The sequence below is a fragment of the Geotrypetes seraphini genome, chromosome 9 (genome assembly GCF_902459505.1).
Source record: "Geotrypetes seraphini chromosome 9, aGeoSer1.1, whole genome shotgun sequence".
In the NCBI taxonomy this organism is placed as follows: Eukaryota; Metazoa; Chordata; class Amphibia; order Gymnophiona; family Dermophiidae; genus Geotrypetes; species Geotrypetes seraphini.
The window spans coordinates 161667143-161687376 of record NC_047092.1 but is presented as its reverse complement, the minus strand read 5'-3'; the positions used below and the strand labels follow the sequence as shown (position 1 = coordinate 161687376).

Sequence of the window (20234 nt, the reverse complement as noted above, 5' to 3'; positions counted from 1 at the left end):
GCACTCTTGTGACCACAGCCCAACAGATCAGGACTCAGGGAACACGGGGTAAGAGTGCGCATGCGCGCTTAGCATTTTATTATTATAGATTCCTGCAAGCACAAGCTGAGGTAGGGGCTCAGAGTCTGTCAGGCTCTGGTTTCTCAGTCTAGAGTGTAAGGTATGCCACGAAGGAAGCTGCGCCTGCAGCCTTGACTCCTAAGGTCAAATCCTCAAACTGCCTCTTGAGAACCACATCCACTGTGGCCCTGCGGATCTTTTAAAACCACCCCTCCCTCATTGGGTAGGGAAATGTATTTGGTCACCTAGGCTACCAGGGAGTCCACTTTTGGCACAGAAAACATTTACTGGAATTTCTGATCCATAGAATACAGATTAGCCACTCTCAGGGAGCCTTCAGGGGTCTCCCAAAGACTCTTATATCCGGATGCCACGGAAAAGATGTGTGCTGAGCCCAAACCCCACTGAGAATAGACCACTGCGAAGATAGGGTTTGCAGAGGGTCTATTTTCAGTTCTCGGAGGGACTCAGTAATTATCTCCATTAGGGCTGAAGACCTAAATAGTTGGCGGACAGTCTCCCTGATCCATGGCTGATAACTCTTGGTCCTCTAAAAGGGAGGCTGCGTCACCCATAAGGGAAGCCTCACTTTGGAACAGTAGAGGCCTACATTGGGGGCAATCCCGAAGCTCCCACCCCCTCCATTCCATGCCGTGCGGCACATGGCACAGTTCAGATGCCCATCCAGAGCAAATAAGGCATGATGATATGGGGGTATCAGGGTCTGAGGACTCCATCCCTATCAATTTTGAGCCAAAACAAGGTGATTTAAGAAAGTTTGAGAATTTAGCAATTAAAAAAAAAAAATTGGGAAATCCAAGATGGCCATTGCAGCAGTGTTTTGGCGCCAAAAAACAACTTCAAAACACTTCAGGGCCAATCAAAAAATCACTCAAAATGGGATTTTAGAGGGGTAAAACAAGGTTTTACCTGAAAAACAGTCAAAGCACAACTTTTCAGACCCTCCTCCCATGATTTTCCCCATAGGCTTTCACAACCTGTACCCACAGACCATGTGCAGAAGCTCCTTGAGAGAGTAGCTGGTTCTGGAGAGATTTTCTAACTCAATCCACTAGTCAGCTGTCATGCAGAGATCTTCAGGCTGCCAGTCAGACTGAACCTTCACCTCCCTAGGATATAGCAACCGCAGAAGAGAGAAGGGGGGGGAGGCGATACCACAGCCGTCAGGAGAGCCCCAAAGGATGCTAGTGATGCCTAATAGCCTACACTCAAGCTCCTGGCCAAGTCAAGGAAGCAAGCAAATGCTGAGGGCCCAGAATCCTAAACTACACAAATATTCAGCAGGCTGGCTAAACAGATCCTCATATGATGCACCTGCCAGCTGCTCCTCTCCACGCAGGCACAGCTGGTCCTGGAGCCGCAAAAAAAAACACCAAAACAACTCACGATCAACCGAAAAAGACCACAAAAATAAAGAAATAAAGGGAGCAGATCAGAACAACACCTTCATGCTCACCTGCAAAAGGAAGAACTGAAGAGGGCAGCAGATACCGGAGGGAAGGAGGAGGAGCTGAAAAGCTGTAATTGACATCTTCTTCTGCAAAATACTTGCGAGCAGGCATGGACAACCCTAAGGTTTAGCATACCATTCATACTGCACTGGAAGGCATAATGAAGTTAGAAAAACCTACTGTATATTTCTATAAGTGCTTTTGGAGGAATAATCTAATGGTTAAAGCAGTGGGGTGAGAACTAGCAAAGCCTGGTTCAAATCCCATTGTGGCACCTTGTGTCCTTGGGCAAGTCACTTAACCTTCCATTGCCTCAAATACAAATTTAGATTATGAGCCTTCCAGGAACTGAGTACCTATCATAGCAGAACTTAAAACTTGCCTTAAGCTACATCCAAATAATTAATATATTATGTATGTGATTTTGTGATCTGCTATAAACTATATATACTGATTTTTCAAGCATGTTTTTGAGTTTCTTTAAGAACTCTGGGTAGTACAGTCATGAAAATGGCTGGGGTAACAAGCATATTGATTTCTTAGGACAATAGCCTCACTAATTTTGATAGTTGGGGGATATTATGAAAACTTGGTAATAAGATATAGAAGGAGGACTGGTGTTTGATTATTTTATTTATTTTAGTATTTATATATCACTTATTACCTAAAGTGGTTTACATTCAGGTAACTCAAACATTTTTCCCTATCTGTCCCGGTGGGCTCACATTCTATCTAATATACCTGGGGCAAAGGGAGATTAAGTGACTTGCCCAGGGTCACAAGAAGCAACGTGGGATATGAACCCAAAACCTCAGGGTGCTGAGGTTGCAGCTCTAACCACTGTGCCACACACTCCCACAAGTATGGATCTTGTAAGAATCAAAAGATGATAAAGCCTGAAGTAGCCTGTCAGCAGAGAAGCTGGACTTGATGTTTTAGGTACCCCTGGGACAACTAACTAAATTGTAAAAGTAAATCTTTTTCAAGAAGTAAAAATAGGTTTAAGAGGTTTCTATTGTCCTTTAGTGTTCCACTAAGTTCATACAAACCAAATAAGACACATTAGATATCCATTAATGGGTAAAGCAAAGCTGAGGGCAATCAGAGAGATTCTATAAAATGAAACTTTGTTGTTGTCGGAAGGATTGAACAGAGTCAACCTTATCTTACCTACTGTTTGCTTTTGCAGCTCTTGGCATCTGTTTTGTAACTCATTTTCCATCTGGAGTGAAGTCTGAAATTGCTGAGTCTGTAATGCATACGAGTCTGATACCACCAGTAAATCTTTCACCTGTTTCTCCAGGTCCCCATTTTTCATTTGGGACACTGCCAGTGTTTCACTGAGTTTTGTTATGTCTAAGGGAACATCAAAAAATTTTAGTCAGGGGAACCACACAATCCAAATGACAGTTCACTGAAAGACACACAAAGATGGCACATCATTTTAGAAATAGTGAAGTATACTTTAATGTTATTTGAATAATTCACTTTACACTCTAGTTCACTAGTTAAGTAAGGGCTTGCTTTCTTCGTTATCATATAAATTTAACTTTCTTCAAAGCACTATCCTGAATGCATTCTAATTAAAAGACAGGTTAATATAAGTCTTCTTACAGAATTATATTCACATTTTGTGCTGTAGGGTGAATAGATTGTCAATGCTTTAAATTAAGGATCTCAAAGCAGACAGGAAAAGTTTTATTTTACATACAAAATATAACATGAAATCACTTGCTTCTGGTAAGTAACATCAAAATCCATAGAATTCAGAAAATGTTTTATAGTCAAGCAGGAACAATTTATAAATGATGTCTGACTACATATATAAAATATGTTGGTCCCCAGCATGATCAAGTACAATGACATCACAATAGGCATGTGGAGGATGAAATCACTGTGGGTTGTTTATTATAAAGGTCCATTTGTGTCATCTTTGCAGCTGTGAAGGATCAACCAGCTACCATGAGACAGGGGCTCTCTGTTCCATAAAAACAATGCCACAATATGATATGTTAACTTCCACTGCTTGATAAATATGGGATTATGCAAATGTATACTCAGCTTCGTTGTCTGTTTCAAGATGACCAAGTATTAAGAAAGAACTCAGCTGGCTTGAAAATATCACCAATAGAGCTTTGACCCTCAGCTCATGGAATTTCCTGCTAGTTAGTGATTTCCTTACCACGCAAGTATGTTACAGGTAAAAACTTGATCAACACAATTCACTATAGGGCTCAGCAAAATTACACGTCATTGAGAAGTAGTTATCTTTTTTTCAACAAATGGCCTGTGAACATATTTTCATAAGCCAGTTTTCACTGAATTCTGCATTCATAACCTTGTTTGCATGAAACTGCATTGCAACAGCTCATTAATGCAAGCATTTAATAAACACGCCCACATGGCAAGGTTGTTTGTGAAGACGAGATATGCAGTTATTCCACAGAAAGGGTTTTTGTGTGAATATATACAAACATCAAAACTTGGGAGTTTTTATGCATTTCAGGCCACTGCATACATGTAAAGATGCATTTTTTTGTAAAATAACACTGTTTAGTAGATTAGCGCCTAAAAGGGATCTCATGTCACTAAAAGCAACTTTCAAGCAAGTGAATATCCTCTGAAAGCTGTAGTGAATACTACACTAAGAGGTTGCAGCCCAACAAGGAGTTGCGATAATTAAATGCTTACTTACTCTAGCCCAGGGGTAGGCAATTCCGGTCCTCGAGAGCCACAACCCAGTTGGGTTTTCAAGATTTCCAGAATGAAAATGCACAAGATTAATTTGCATGGACTTCTTCCGTTGTATAAAAATCAATCTCATGCATATTCATTGTGGAAATCTTGAAAATCCGACTGGGTTGAGGCTCTTGAGGACCAGAATCGCCTACCCCTGGGCTAGTCTGATTATAGGTTCTTGAGTGGAGGAGATTGTGGGTTCAAGCCTAGTGCTGTTCCTTGTGACCCTGCACTAACCATTAAATTCTCCATTGCCCCAGGTACCATAGTTAGACTGTGAGCCTAGTGGGACATATAGGAAATATACTTAGAATATCTGATTAGATTGTGAACTGACCAATATCCTTAGCACGGACCAAATTCTACTGCTAGACAGCATTAAAACAGTAACAACACTAACTCGCAAAAAATGGGCCACACAAGTGTTCCAGTATTTTTATGCAGTAAGTATTTAGTGAAAAACTGAAAATACGCAAACATTTCAAATACTGAAAATACGCAAATATTTCACCTTCCTTCCTCGGTAACTCTTGAGACTAATTAAAGTCCCAGAACAGCTACACCAAGCTTATGTCATATCAGATTGTCTTGTATATACAGGGATACATGCGATATTTATTTATTCAAATCTGACAAACTGTTCTTCCCTATACACCTCAGAGACGTATACAAAATAATATATGATAAACAATAAAACCCTCATCCACTCTCCTATCAGCCCCACCCCTCAAAATCCTTCCTAAAATCCAAACAAAATCATATTGGAGACACATTAACCCTACTATTCAGCTTTTTAGCTTGTCAACATCTGTTCCAAGTAGTGCATTTGTATTGACAACCGAATGTCAACAACTGTTTGATGTTACAGAAACACCCAGAGCTCTGAAAATAGAGATATTTAATTTTATAGGGATGTTTTGTCATTTAAGCAGTTTCTGTTTAGTCACAATTTCTACCAGCTTACCCTCATCTTGATCATTTGGGAGAGTCATAGTAACATAATAAATGATGGCAGATAAAAAGACCTGTGTGGTCCATTCAGTCTGCCCAGCAGTCACATTTATTTTTGAGGCAATGTCAACAATCCAATTATTTGTTTTACTTGCTAAGTTTCATTTTATTTGCTAAGTTCCATTTTAAGATGTTTTTCCCCTCTCCTCTGATATAGGTAAGACTCTCCAACTATATGAATTTTGTTAAAATATGCATTCTTGCTCTTGTACCATATTGTACCACGTGACATAAGACATGGAAGTCTGCCTGGCATTGGCCATACTGCCCAACCACGGAAGTCTCCGTCCAAGCTAACTCCAGCCTATCCTGATCCGTCTTGCCAAATACTAGATCCAGACCATTGAAATCTGTCTGGCATTGACTTCACTGCTGGGGCTGCCATTCTGCATTCTCCTGCTTATCATGAATGAAATTATAGCTCTTGTTCTGGAGAATTTTGTGTCTATACCATCCTCTTTTTATTCAGGGATCCTTCGTGTCCACTCCATGCATTTTTGAACTGTGTGACTGTTTTTGCCTCTATCACCTCTCCAGGGAGGGCATTCCAAGCATCCACTACCCTCTCTGTGAAAAAGTATTTTCTGATGTTCCTCTTGATTTTATGCCCACCCCCAATTTAATCTTTTATCCTATAGTGTTATTCTGGAAGAGTTTTACATAGTAACATAGAAAATGACAGCAGATAAAGACCCGAATGGTCCATCCAGTCTGCCCATTAGTTATTCTAATTAAAAATATATGATTAAATTAACTTGTCTCTTCTTTGGTATTTCTGGGTCATAGATTGTAAAGTCCACCTGGTATTGACCTAGGTTCCAACTGCTGAAGTTGCCATCTAATCAAGCCATTGTGACATCACTGCTGAGGTTGGCTCTTAGGCATTGGTGGAATGAGGCATTATGACATCACAATCTCAGCTCTGGAATGTTGCTACTCTTTGGGTTTCTGCCAAGTAACATGACGGCAGATAAAGACCTGAATGGTCCATCCAGTCTGCCATTAGTTATTATCATTAAAAATACAAGATTAAATTAACTTGTCTTTTCTTTGATATTTCTGGGCTATAGACTAAAGTCCACCTGGTATTGTCCTAGGTTCCAAATGCTGAAGTTGCCATTTAAGATCACTTCAGCCTATCCAACCATCCTGTTGTTTTCAGGATACCTACCAGTAACGTCCTCATGTTTCAAGTTAGTGGAGTTCCCACTGATGCTCTCCCCAGCCCATCCTACACCGAATCACCATATATGTGACACAAACTGTGCAAGTCTGTCCAATACCGGCCTTAGTTCTTTAATTTATGCCATCTAATTAGATATTTGTTTGTAGATGTAGCATTTAAATATCTATACAATATATCATCTATCCCTTCTTTCCTCTAGGCCAGGGGTGTCAAATTCCCTCCTTGAGGGCCGCAATCCAGTTGGGTTTTCAGGATTTCCCCAATGAATATGCATGAGATCTATTAGCATACAATGAAAGCAGTGCATGCAAAGAGATTTCATGCATATTCATTGGGGAAATCCTGAAAACCCGACTGGATTGCGGCCCTCAAAGAGGGACTTTGACACCCCTGCTCTAGGATATACATATTCAGGTATTCAAGTCTCTTCTCATACATCTCTAGGCGCAATCCATGTTCATAACTTCCCCCCTACTTCTACTGCATATATCTCAATATACATCATTTCAAGCTCATTGCCCTAATTGTTAGAGATGCCCAAATCATTAATTTTTTAAAACTATTCCATTATTCAATGCAACAATCAATTTTCCTCTATAGAACATAATGGCTTTGAAAGAATGGCATTGTGTTTGATAGGTGGTGAAAGCAGGCTGAAGCTTGTTCCACTGAACTGCAAATATAAGAACTCTTTGCCAGCTTCTCTCTTGCATAAATTTAGATGCACCTTAATTTCTAAAGTCAGACTGACACAGTACAGAGAAAAGAGCATACGCTGTTGTCCACTTTCTGGAAAAAATATGACTAGTTTGTCTAGTATGCCAGGCCTGTACGTGTGAAATATGCAATAAATCAACAAGAAATTGATCATGCAACCATGCCAGTGTAACCTTTTCCTAATGAAGATATTTTTAAGAAATGAATTAACTCTTGTTAACTATTTTGTGGTCTATTTAGGAAAAAAGGACATAATTATTCAGATTGCATTGCTAAAGAGAACCATTTTTTAATTTTTCCATGACATTCATGAGGCCTGAGCTGAGTAGTTTAGAGCAGTGTTTTTCAACCTGTACTTCAGGGTGTACATGGGCCGCCTGTTTGGGGTATGCGGGCTGGCTGCCGCCTGGGATCTCTCCCTGCCTGTCACCCCGCTGAAACCACCGCCGCTTCCTCCCTGCCCCACCGCTGAAGCCAACCCTACCATCCGACACGCTCCATTCCCACCCGCCGCTGCAACAGAATGGGCCAGGCGCGTGCAGCGACACACATAGTCAGATAGTTTTCCTGTTTTGGGGTTGGTTTTCTTTTGTTTCTGGGGCAGCAGAGGGTTAGGTGACTTGCCCAAGGTCACAAGGAGCTGAAATGGAAACAGAACCTGATTGCAATGGTTCTCAGGCCACGGCACTAACCATTAGGCTACTCTTCAGTGCACTTTAGTAAATCTAATCTTTATGTTTTTAAGAAGTTCTACGTTATTCAATTGTACCTAACAAATGGTGTTCTCCCATGCCAGTATGGCAGTCACATGGCCTACCTCTCAATGCTGTGTCATTTATGGCTTCTGTTTTCAAAAATAGTTCTCCCTTTAATGTAGTCCAGTCTTCTAAAGCACTAGAAATCTCTTTCCTTACAACAGCAAGCTCAGTTTTAGTAAAATGAAGTGATAATAGGCCCTTCTTCAGGCTCAAAAGCTGCTGTGTTATTTTTTCTCTGAAAAATATAAAATATATTTTCATTATTAGTCACTTAAACAAAACAAATGAAAAATAATCCATCTTAAATAGAACTTACTTGAACATTTTTGTACTCTATCCTATCATTAAATTATATGATTTATCAAAACATTTCTAATCCACCTCTCACTATTACTCACAAAGAGCAGATTGTAACAGTGAATGTTTCAGTTTGATTACATATTACTGCATTTCACACTGAATGGTTTGAATTAACCCAGATGTAGCTTACACAAAAGCAAAAACTCCATTTTAAAATCTAACATTGCATAAACTGATATTAGATAAAGGCCCCCTTTTATCAAGCCATGTTAGGGTATTTTTATCGCTGGCCGCCGTGGTAAAAGCTCTGACACTCATAGAATTCCTATGAGCATTGGAGCTTTTACCACAGCAGCCGGTGATAAAAAAAACTCTAATGCAGCTTGATAAAAGGGGGCCAAAGTTTTGTTAGAGCCCAACAGCGCATAAGGCATAGATAAAGGGGTAGAGAAAAGTCAAGGGACTCAAAAGTCCACAAAAACTGTGAAAGGAGTTTTGGCTTGATAATAGGGATGTTAGATTTCTTAGCAGCCTTTATCAGGCTTGACCACAATTTCAAGCTTACACAGCTGGCAAAAACAGGTATCAGTGAGATAACACTGGTTTTGATCATGTTATGGATGAATGCTCCGAAAATTGAAAAATTACGTTTTAAGATGAAAGCAGGGATTGAATCTTTGCATGATCCTGTTAGGTTCATAGTTTGAATTATGTGTTAAATGTCTGATAAGGTTGGAATAGAGAACTTTGAAAGTTTGCTAAAAGTTAGAGCATTCCAATGGCAGCATTTTTGGAGAATATTGAAAGAATTGATTTCGAATGTGCTTTATTTTTTCGATAAAGTACAAGGCAAGTTCTTGGGCTGAAGGGCTATTTTCAGATTTCTGGGGGGGAGGGTTAAATTTGTAGTAAGGGATTTAACGATAGAATAGAGTATTGAAGAATTTTGGGCACTGAGCAGCTGCTGAATGGATGACTTGCCTGAAAAAGTTCTTCCTCACTATGGCGTTTTTGATCTTCAACCTCTCTCTCCTGCTGGAGCTTACTCAGGAGCAGGTAGAAGACTTCAAAAGTCATACCTCTCAACTTCCTCCTCTTCCTCTTTCTGGTCTATCAATTTGAGAAGGAAGAGGAGGTTGAATGAGAATCACCAATCTAAACTGTAACCTTACACTAAGACACAATGCCTTCTCCTATCAGTTATGATAGAGAATTGAGCTCATTACATCACCTGTGTACCTTCCATTTGCCTTTAGAAAAGGCCTTAACATTTTGAGATGAGATGTTCTAATCAGTTTCCATGGGCAAAGGCAGATCCAAACTGAGCTGTAGTTGCACCCTGTGTGACTTGCCCATTGATGTCCTTCTGCTTCACCTACTTTGCCACCATCAATAAAAGGAGATGGTGGATGGAAGTAAGTTTTGTGTACCTCCAATTTGAACCCTCTGAAGCTGCACCCCTTGTATGGCATTAAGAACAGCATAAACCCTCTAGTACATTTAGGATGCAATTTCTAAATGTTTGCACTGAGACAAGGACCATAGATACGTTTTACCTGTGGGTTTTGCACCAGCTCTCAAAGAGAAAATACTTGGGTACTTTCACTATGAAGCCTCTCACAGGTACAAAGACAACATAGTCATTGTGTCTGCTTTTCCTATGGGTAGATTTAATCCCATGAAAAGATTTGAACACACAGTAACTCAAATTCTTCTCTCCCAATCAAAACACGCTGTTTCAAACCATATTGTTTTTTAGCCTCACAGAGGGATGATAAATTTGAGACAATTTTATTAACACAAGTAAAGCCAGAGTTTACCCTTTTGGTTGTAAATTACTTAACAAATTGTCCACTCACACCTTAAACTTTGATACTTAACATGCGTAATTTTTCTTCATTAGAATTGCATTATATTTTAGTATGATTTTATTTCTGTTGATGAAAGCACTTCCTAACCCTTCACATCTAACCAATGCCTTTAATAAGAACTATTATGCGATGGGAGGGATGTTTTTGAATGAGAGTAACCAAGAAAGGGACTTGGGGGTGATGGTGGACATGACAATGAAGCCGACAGCACAGTGCGCAGCTGCCGCTAAGAGAGCGAATAGAATGCTAGGTATAATCAAGAAAGGTATTACAACCAGAACGAAAGAAGTTATCCTGCCGCTGTATTGGGCAATGGTGCGTCCACATCTTGAGTACTGCATCCAGTATTGGTCACCGTACCTTAAGAAGGATATGGCATTGCTCGAGAGAGTTCAGAGGAGAGCAACACGACTGATTAAGGGGATGGAAAGCCTTTCATACGCTGAGAGATTGGAAAAACTGGGACTCTTTTCCCTAGAAAAGAGAAGATTAAGAGGGGATATGATAGAGACTTACAAGATCATGAAGGGCATAGAGAGAGTAGAGAGGGACAGATTCTTCAAACTTTCAGAAAATAAAAAAACAAGAGGGCATTCGGAAAAGTTGAAAGGAGGCAAATTCAAAACTAATGCTAGGAAGTTCTTCTTTACACAACGTGTGGTGGACACCTGGAATACAATTCCAGAGGAAGTTATAGGGCAGAGTACAGTACTGGGGTTTAAGAAAGGTTTGGATAAATTCCTGCTGGAAAAGGGGATAGAGGGGTATAGATAGAAATTTACTGCACAGGTCCTGGACCTGTTGGGCCGCCGCGTGAGCGGACTGCTGGGCGCGATGGACCTCGGGTCTGACCCAGCGGAGGCATTTCTTATGTTCTTAACTATTATAATGATACCAAGCATAACAAAATAGATATTAACTCCCTAATTCATGTGATTTTATCAAAGGAACAATTGATCTGGCTTGAAAAAAATCCTACTTCTCATTTTAACTATCATCTCAGCTGCTTTAATGATATCATTCTCTTGAGATTCATAGAAGATTTACTCACATTCCAATTGTATTTGTTAGGCTAACAATGTTCTGCATGCCTTCCGAGAAGCTGAAAAAATTAAACAAGCTTCCAAAAGTTGTTTCACATCTGTCAGCTATATCTTGTAATGCTGTCCGTGATTACACCAAGCACAGATGCCTCTGTTCATCACAGTTACACATCCAAACAGAAAACATACGTATACCAGTGCTCAGTTCTTCAGAAACTCATACCTGAACATCTGTGACTGCTTACATGTGATTTTTAACTGCTCCTGATAATATCTCTGGTCCTTATTCATCCTTTCCAACTCATCTTGCTTATTCTTCAACTGAAGAGTTATATTTTGAATTCTGTAAACACAAATAAAACACTTTACATGCTAAGACAATAATATTAACAAAAATTTTAAATGTGCTTAGTTCCTATCCTAATTTATATTATAAATCTTATAAAATCTACTCTATTTTTATTTCTAACAGAACAGTACAGTGAATCACAGTACAGATGCAATCTATCACTATAGCTGTAAACAGTTCAGAACTTAACTTTGGGGGGGTGGGGGTTCCCATAGGTTGATAGCTTAACATCCTGGTATTCTGAAAAAGTATACGTTTGACAAAAGACATACTAAACTGGAAGAATAAGAATTCTAGTTTAAAAGATAAACTTATCAAAAGCTATATTCTTTCACATGCCCATAAATTGCTCAATGTGGGAGGTTTTTTGTTTTAAAAAAAACACTAGTTTATTTAATAAAATAATGGTCATGAGACTTAAAACAGATTATATAAATATGAGATTGGAGAAGGACAGATAAGAACATAAGAAGTTTCCCCCGCTGAGTCAGACCAGAGTTCCATCTTGCTCAGCGGTCCACTCCCGCGGCGGCCCATCAGGCCTAGTGCCTGAACAGTGGTCAGTGATTAATTTTGTAACTTACCTCTAACCCCATCCCTATAATCTACCTTTACTCTTATCTGTACCCCTCAATCCCTTTGTCTTCCAAGTACCTATCCAAAGCTTCTTTGAACCCCTGTAGCGTGCTCCTGTTTATCACATCCTCTGGTAGTGCGTTCCATGTATCCACCACCCTCTGTGTGAAAAAGAACTTCCTGGCGTTTGTTCTAAACCTCTCCCCTTTCAATTTCTCTGAGTGCCCCCTTGTACTTATTGATCCCCTTAATTTGAAAAATCTATCCCTGTCTATTTTTTCTATGCCCTTCATGATCTTGAAGGTTTCTATCATGTCTCCTCTAAGTCTCCGCTTTTCCAGGGAGAAAAGCCCTAGCTTTTTCAGTCTGTCAGTATATGAGAGATCCTCCATGCCCTTTGTTAGCTTAGTTGCTCTTCTCTGGACCCTCTCAAGTACCTCCATGTCCTTCTTGAGGTACGGCGACCAGAACTGAACACAGTACTCCAGGTGCGGACGCACCATAGCACGATACAGTGGCAGGATGACTTCCTTTGTCCTGGTCGTGATACCCTTCTTAATGATGTGGTCCCTTTTCAAAAAGAGATAGGGCTGGTAAACCTTACTTTGGTGGTTTGAAAAGTAACAGACACTTCTAAAGGAAAAGACAGTGAGCTTTCTAGAATCCAAGGGGTTGCAAAATCTGAGAAGCATGACTTTACCAAAGTAAGATTCTACTAAACAAATCTGATTAATTTCTTTGACTAGGTGACTAGAAAATTAGATTGAGGACATGTGCTGGATTTCAGTAAAGCTTTTGATATTGTTCCTCATAGGAAGCTCCTGAGTAAATTGAGCAGTGCAAAGTTAGAAGCTGAGGTAGTAAACTGGATTAAAAACTGGATGGATGAAACATGACAGGAGGCGATAATAAATAGAATGCACTTGAAGAAAAAAAGGCCGTTTGGCTTGTGACCATATGGGATATTTGAAAATTGTCTACATAATGTACAGGATTCATGAAACAAAATGCTGGGTGCAAAATTTATTCTAATAGCAGATGATAGAAAACTAAAAATATATAACAAGTTCTCAAGAGAAGAAGATCATACATAACCAAAGAGCAGCACTTCTCTTAATCTACTCCCCTTGCTCTCTTCACTTCCCCAGGAAACAGCTCCATGTTTGGCTTGTGTTTTTAATGAAGTTTTTAAACAGTTTTACCTTTTTAGAAAATACATTTGGGATATGTAAAAAAACAAAAACGAATGCAGTTCAGCTATTCTTGGCTATAAAAATAAGCTGCAAAATTGGTTTATTTATAATCTGCACATTTTATACAATATGAGGCCAGGAACAATAAACATATTTCCCAATATTGAGCCTCTGGCAGTCAGCGTCTGTTTTCAAAACATGGCTGTCTTGAGCAAATATATCCAGTCCTTCAGCACCAATATCTGGTTAGTGGCTGCTGCTGCTGAATATCAGAATAGAGTTGTGAGGTACCAGCACTATAATTATTGAACGCTTCTATACCGCTACTAATGACAGGGGAGTTAATTCAGAGCAGTTTGCATGAGCTTCTGTAAAGGTGCTACAAAACAGAGTTAGTGTTTTCTGAAATGGTTTTCAATACAGACACTATCTGGAGAGTGGCGATATTTAGCTGCTATCCAGACAGCAAATCTGGATACACTTAGAAGAGCTTTTTTTGCTGTCCTAAGCTTTACAAATAGCAGTGCTAAAAACTGCTGCTCTCTAGATAAACTGCATCTCTGCCTCGAGACCACCATAGCGCTCTCCAAATAGTGCTAAAGTGGTCTGCAAAGAGATTCATCAACGCTATTGAGATGGTGCCACTTAATACCTGTCTCAGTAGCATTTATGTAGGTAGCAGCATATATGTTTAGGTTGTGTTGTGCCTGTTGATATTTAAGATGTTTATATTTCTGAAATGGATGCTCCTAATGCATATAAATATCCATTTTACCACATATCTTGTAATAGGCTCTACACTGGCAGAGCTTATTTTGTGAGCAGAATAATACGAGCAGAACTTGAAACAGTCCAACCTGGACATCTCAATTCCTATTTGCACATCCTTTTTAAAATGCTGCAACAAAGGGGAAGGGGGGGAGAGAATTTGTCATGCTGTGTTTGGGCTTAATGTGCATTATTTGGCAATTAATATGACCTAAAAGGCCCTAAAGCCGCTTGACTAAAAATACTGCGGTGATATTTAAGTCGCAGCAGGTTAGATACTAATGAGATGCAAAATATGCAAATGTGTGTTCTGCTTCTCATTACTATGCAAATACCCTAATGTGACTTGCAGTGACACTTGCAAGTAACATTAGGACCCAAACAACAAAATAACCCCAGCTTTTTCCTGGGTTTATTTTAATATCCAAAAGCATTGGACTGCAAAGCCGCAATCTGCAAAGCTGGTTCTCCCACGGCTCTCAGAATGCCCTCCCCCACACCAAATTCAGCACAAGATTACCACTAGGGGTGCCATTTGAAAGCCAGAGCAGCACAGAGCAAGAGCTCCTGCCAAAGACCCTGGAGACCCTGGAGACTCTCTGGCTCACCAATGAAATTGAAAAGGTAACTCCTGTGGGGGGTAGGGAGTGCTAATTTCACAGAGAGGGGTTACCAGGAGCCTCAGGAGAACCAGCTCTACAAGCTTAGGAGCTCTGAAGCATGGCTTTGTGGGTCAATATTCCTGGACCATGGAAATAATGCTGTTAAGCAAAGTGGCTCACAAGCATCATTATTCCTGTAAAACAGAATTCAGCATTCTGTGGTACTGGGATCCCACAGGTTGCTAAATCCCATAGGGCATCAAGGTGCAGTAAAGGGCAAATTTTTACTGCACCTTGATGAATTGCCCCCCTTAAATTTCCCTGACTAGAACATAAGTTTCACATCAGTTGATGTAACTAAATCAGCACAAGAAATTCACAACAGCTAGAATGTGATATTACATAAAAATTTAAATGAACAAACAATTTTTAGTGTTTAATAGTCATGTAATGAATAGAAAATAGAAAACAGCTAATAAAACCCACAACTGGTAACCATGGTTTTCTGTCATACCATGTTACTTTACCCAACTAAAGAGAGATTACCTTACCTTGTTAATATATTTTCAAGTAGATAGGTTGGTCATTCTGGATAGTAAGGTATTCTCCCCATGCTTGTGAACCATGAAGAAAGAAGCCACTACACATTTAAACTCCTTATTCTTTAACTGAGAGCTTTGCTACCCCCTTCAGTTTGTACCAAAGCAAGTGATAGTCCTATGAAGAGACACATAAGAAGGAGGGATATGGGGAAACTCCCCAAAATACAGTGCTGTTCTGCTCTGAAAGTATAACAAACATGTTAAACATTGCAAAGGAATAATCCAAACTTTGGAATAACCATACCAATCAGAAACATTTATGGAGTTCAAACTTTCCCCAATGTGCCATGGCTATACATTATTCTTCATACTCTTGAGGGCTGGCTGACTCACATCAAAATCTCAGCTTTGACTTGAACTGTCTAATGGAGATAGTAGGCAGGCAGAGAAATAACTGAGAGGGCAGGGCTCTAGAATGTGATATTAGCAAGGTAAGAACCTACTCTCTTTTTCTAGTGTAATAGTTGTGTTATTCTGGACAGTAGGGACCTACAAAAGCATCCCCAAAATCTAGAGTGGGATTTTTGCGCCTGCTCATAAACTGAGCACCCAAATATGGGGTCCTCTCGTGCTGCCACGTCCACTCTTTAGAACTTGGAAAACATATTTTATTTAAAAATTTATATACCATATATTACCTATACGGTTTACATAATACATATGCAGTGTGGACCAGGTCACTGCCCTACAGATCTCCTCAGGTGAAATTGTCTTAGCTTCTGCCAACAAAGCAGCCATGCCTCTTGTCGAATGTGTTTCCAAGGAGATCGGCGATTGCTTGCCACAGGCAATATATGCCGACAAGATGGCCATGCAAATCCATCTTGAAATAGTAGCTTTGGACACTGGTCTACTGTATCTAGCCTGACTGGTGAACACAAGCTGATGGTCAGACTGCAATGTTTATGTTTATTAAAAACTTTATACACCGCATAACAGCCTAAAAGGATCCAAGTGGTTTACATTCATCAAGAAAAGAACTCCATTTAAAAATAGAAAAGGAAAGATTAAGAAAAAAAGTTAATTTTTTTTTTCATAAAAATATAACAAGCAACATCTTAATAATAACAATTCTAATGGTAAAACAATCAAATCTCAATGAACCATAATTACTACATACCTGTACAGCTAAAAATGTTATTAGTAACTGTAGTCAAGAGATCATATTAATATTTATCACAATATCTGTTGCAGCTCTGTCTTGAGCAGCAGTGTATCAACGGTGAATGATCAGGTCTGCATCATTTGAAAACATTTCATAAAAACATCTACTTTAAACAACTAGTAAATGCCACCAAATAACCTGGTAACATTTTTTTACCCTTCCCTCCCCCTATTATAAGCTGTACTGTAGTTATATCCATTTATTAAATATATTTTAGCCTTATGAAAATTACCAATAACCTTGATTCAAAGTTGCAGGAGACCATATAGACCTCTGATCAGTACATTGACCTACAAAGAAGATAGCTCTTGAAATTCATAACACAAATCTGCTAGAATAAACATGCCAGAAGGGGTGAAATAAAATGAAAATATATTAACACAACAGAAGAATGGCCAAGGACTTAGAAAAATGTGTTTCAATGCCCGCAGTGTAAAGTCTTTGCTGCAAGAGGAATTGGAGAGTATGCATCCAGGAAGCTCTCTCCATAATTTAGTAAGAACACATCTGCAATTAATTTGCTATCTGTTCCTATCCTCAGACAGAGCTGAGGAACTTTCCTGATCAGAGAACATATATGTCACTTGGTAGCAGGAAGCACATATGGCTGTATGCTCAACTCAGCTTGCCCATTAGGATTGTGTTCTTTCCCTCCAGGTATGTAACTTTGGTGGTTATCTCATGTGAGAATATATTGACAGCCTCCCAACACAGAAGGCATGATCTTGTCCTTCTTTGCTTGTTCATGCAGAAACTCTGCTACCTGATTGTTTGAATTAGGATGATTTTGTTGGATAGCTGATCTCTGAAATCCTTTATAGTGCTCAAAATCACACTTAGCTCTAGCAAGTTTTTCTGACAACATTTTTCTTGAGCAGACCAGAGGCCATTGGTGTGAGGCCCTTCTAAATGAGCTCCCTAGCTCAATTTGAACACAATTACGTTTCAACAATTTCAGTTCAATGAATTTGAAAAGAGATGTCCTCAGGGCACAGAGTTCCTGAGTTGCTGGGTGACTTGGATGGCATCTTGTAAGCTCTGCGTGGCCCAAATACACTAAGAAGCTTAAGGAATACTGGGCCTGTCTTATACGGCGGTAGTTACAAGTAGTTTTGAAGCCATAAGGCCTGAAAACATCAACATTTCCTATGCAGACATTTATGATCAGATTCTCAAAAAACTTCACTGAAAGTTAGGTGCTGGCAGATTTTAATTGGCATGATAACTGATTGTGCCATTAAAACACAATTTTTTAAAAATTAGGCACCACTAGGCACCCTCCAAGATTGGCGCTTAGTGATGTTGAAGCTCAGAAGTGGGCATGTTTAGGGGCACTGCTGGCCGTGATTTTACAACAACCCTAGGCACTGGAAATGTAGGCCTGTAAAAACCTGGCCTCCATTTCCAGCACCTAGTGTCTTTGCTGGTTCTTCAAGCTAGCAGTTCAGCCACATATGCAGGTTTCACACGGAGTGGTACTCTCTACGATGAGTAAAAGAACATTGTGATTTTGTCTATCACGATTTAACTACAAGACTCCTGAGGCAGGCCCTTCTGTGAATGGGAAACATCAGGGGAGGGGGGGCACAGGTTTGAAAAAAGACAACCCAAGATTATAAAATGGGTCTTAGGAGAGATGAAGCCAGGTGCCAGTTATCACAAAGAATACAGTCTAAACCTACTGTCTCACGGGAACAATAATCGGATATGAAATATATGAATGACTGAACTCCACATCACAGCTCTGTAAATCTTCTCAAAAGAAATTGATTTTAAGTCGGCACATAATGCCATGATGTCCAAAATATTATGGACCTCAACATTTAAGCCTGCCTGATGTGATAATAGGTGCTTATCAAATTCTTCTTATCAACAGAACGTATGGAAGTCAACAAATCATTAGCAGCATTCAGGTATTTGAGGAGTCTAAGATGTTTTGGGCTCACTTCAACCTACAATTCAAAGAGGAGAGACTCAGGGATCCTTTCTACAAAATCCGAGAAGGAAAAGTCTTCAGAAGAAGACATATACACAGTCTATGGCAAAAAAGCCCTAACTTAAGGATGCCCTGGTAGGAAAAACAGGAGCAATTCCCAGCTACTCCTGCCTATGACAACTGTGGGTACAACACTGCAGCCATGATCTCAAGTGGTAGGGGTCATGAACCTAGTAGTAAACCGCAAAACTACAGCTAGAATTCATGCATATTGTTTTAAACCTGATCAGGCAGTAGTGAATGGGGATTGCTCCTGCCTTACCTACGGTACTCTAGATTACCAAAGCATCCTTCAGGAAGGGAATTATAATTAAAATTTTTGACTGAACAACGGCTGTACTAAAAACTGATTAGTACTCCTAAAATATGTACCTAAATTTGTCTGATAACACCTGCATCTGGTAAAATTGTTCTGCCTTGGATTCTGTAATCCACTGTGTTATCCTCAATTTAGCAGTGATTCTATTAATTTACTTATCACAAAAGTCAGCCTGACCACCTGCAGCTCCCAGCTTCCTCCTCCTACTTTTGTGAAGAGAAACCGCATCTACGTGATTCTGATCCTTTTAATAGCTCCTTACTGCAAAGAATTACTGAAAAGTCAGAGAGCAGAGTGACCAGATCTTGCATAGTTTCCCTGTTTGACCTCATTGTTTTATTTTGCTAGTTCCTCAAACTATATTAAGGTTTGCCTCACTTTCATTACTATCTATAGCAGCATTTTTAATCCTTCCTCAGTGAACTCTGAAGAGAAATTATTTGCCATATAATTTTGCTGTATCCTTCTTAACCTCTACATATATATATTTCTCCCCTTACAATCAATTTTTGCACTACCTCCTGTCACTAGCATATTTAAAAAAGGCTCCCTTCTTCCCTGTTTTACCATATTATCATTTTTTTCCCATTTATTTACTACTATAGTATATGCCGATCGACAAACAATGTATATTCAAAGGCCTACTAATGGCCTACAAACTCTTCACGGCATGGAACCAGCCTACATGGCCTACAAACTTCCGCCCCATGCACCGAATCAACTGCTTTGCTCACAAGAAGAAAAGCAATTATTCACACCCTCAGGACGCACCCTCTACTTTGAGAACGCCTGAAAAAGATCTTACTCGCATTACCGGTAACTACCATGTCTCTGGAACAAACTACCTACTGCAAAAGATCATTAAAAGGTTTACTGAACTTCAGGAAAGGCAATAAAACTCACATCTTCCCCTGACCCTCTATGAGTATATTAATCCAAATTCTCCGAACCTTCTGACAAAGTGCCCTGACCTTCCTCTGTCTGAGTCTCAAACACTATGTGCTTCATCCTATGACTGACCATGCCATGCTTTCTCATAAAATGTTCTTCCACACTCTGTCATACTGTTCACCATCTTTGTCCTACTATATGCCATATTTACCATACTAATTTCTGCCATGCTATAATCTCTCATGCCATTTGGCTACACAATGTTTGCCGCTCCATGTCTTCCATGCTATGTTGCATCATGCCATACCTTGCCTTACCATTTTTTTCAAATCGTGTTATACTATGTTAACCATGCTTTGTAATATTATGTTTGCTGTACTATGTTTTGCTGTACTATGCTCGCCATGCTATGTTTCTCCATATCATGTTATGTTTTACCATGCTTGAACTATATTTTGCCATCTCTGTCAAACAATGTTTGCCATGCTATCTTCTACCATCCTATGTCTGAGAGTGTAGTGCAGGGTTTAGAGCTATAGCCTCAACAACCTGAGATTGGGGGTTCCCACAATGCTCCTTGTGACCCTGGGCAAGTCACTTGGTCTCCCATTGTTCC

General features: G+C 39.7%; 1 protein-coding gene across 8 annotated transcripts in view; it reads right to left on the bottom strand.

Annotated features, from left to right (window-relative positions):
- LEKR1 (leucine, glutamate and lysine rich 1) overlaps positions 1-20234 on the bottom strand; it is a 149086-nt gene that overhangs the window by 88677 nt on the left and 40175 nt on the right. For 7 of the 8 annotated variants that reach the window (XM_033958182.1, XM_033958180.1, XM_033958183.1 and 4 more), the window contains 3 exons: positions 11381-11500; positions 8003-8178; positions 2703-2888 (listed from right to left, as the gene is read on the bottom strand). In XM_033958182.1, the coding sequence (XP_033814073.1) occupies positions 2703-2888; positions 8003-8178; positions 11381-11500 (482 nt within the window). The remainder of the gene's footprint in view (positions 1-2702; positions 2889-8002; positions 8179-11380; positions 11501-20234) is intronic. The other variant, XM_033958185.1, reaches the window with a different exon arrangement.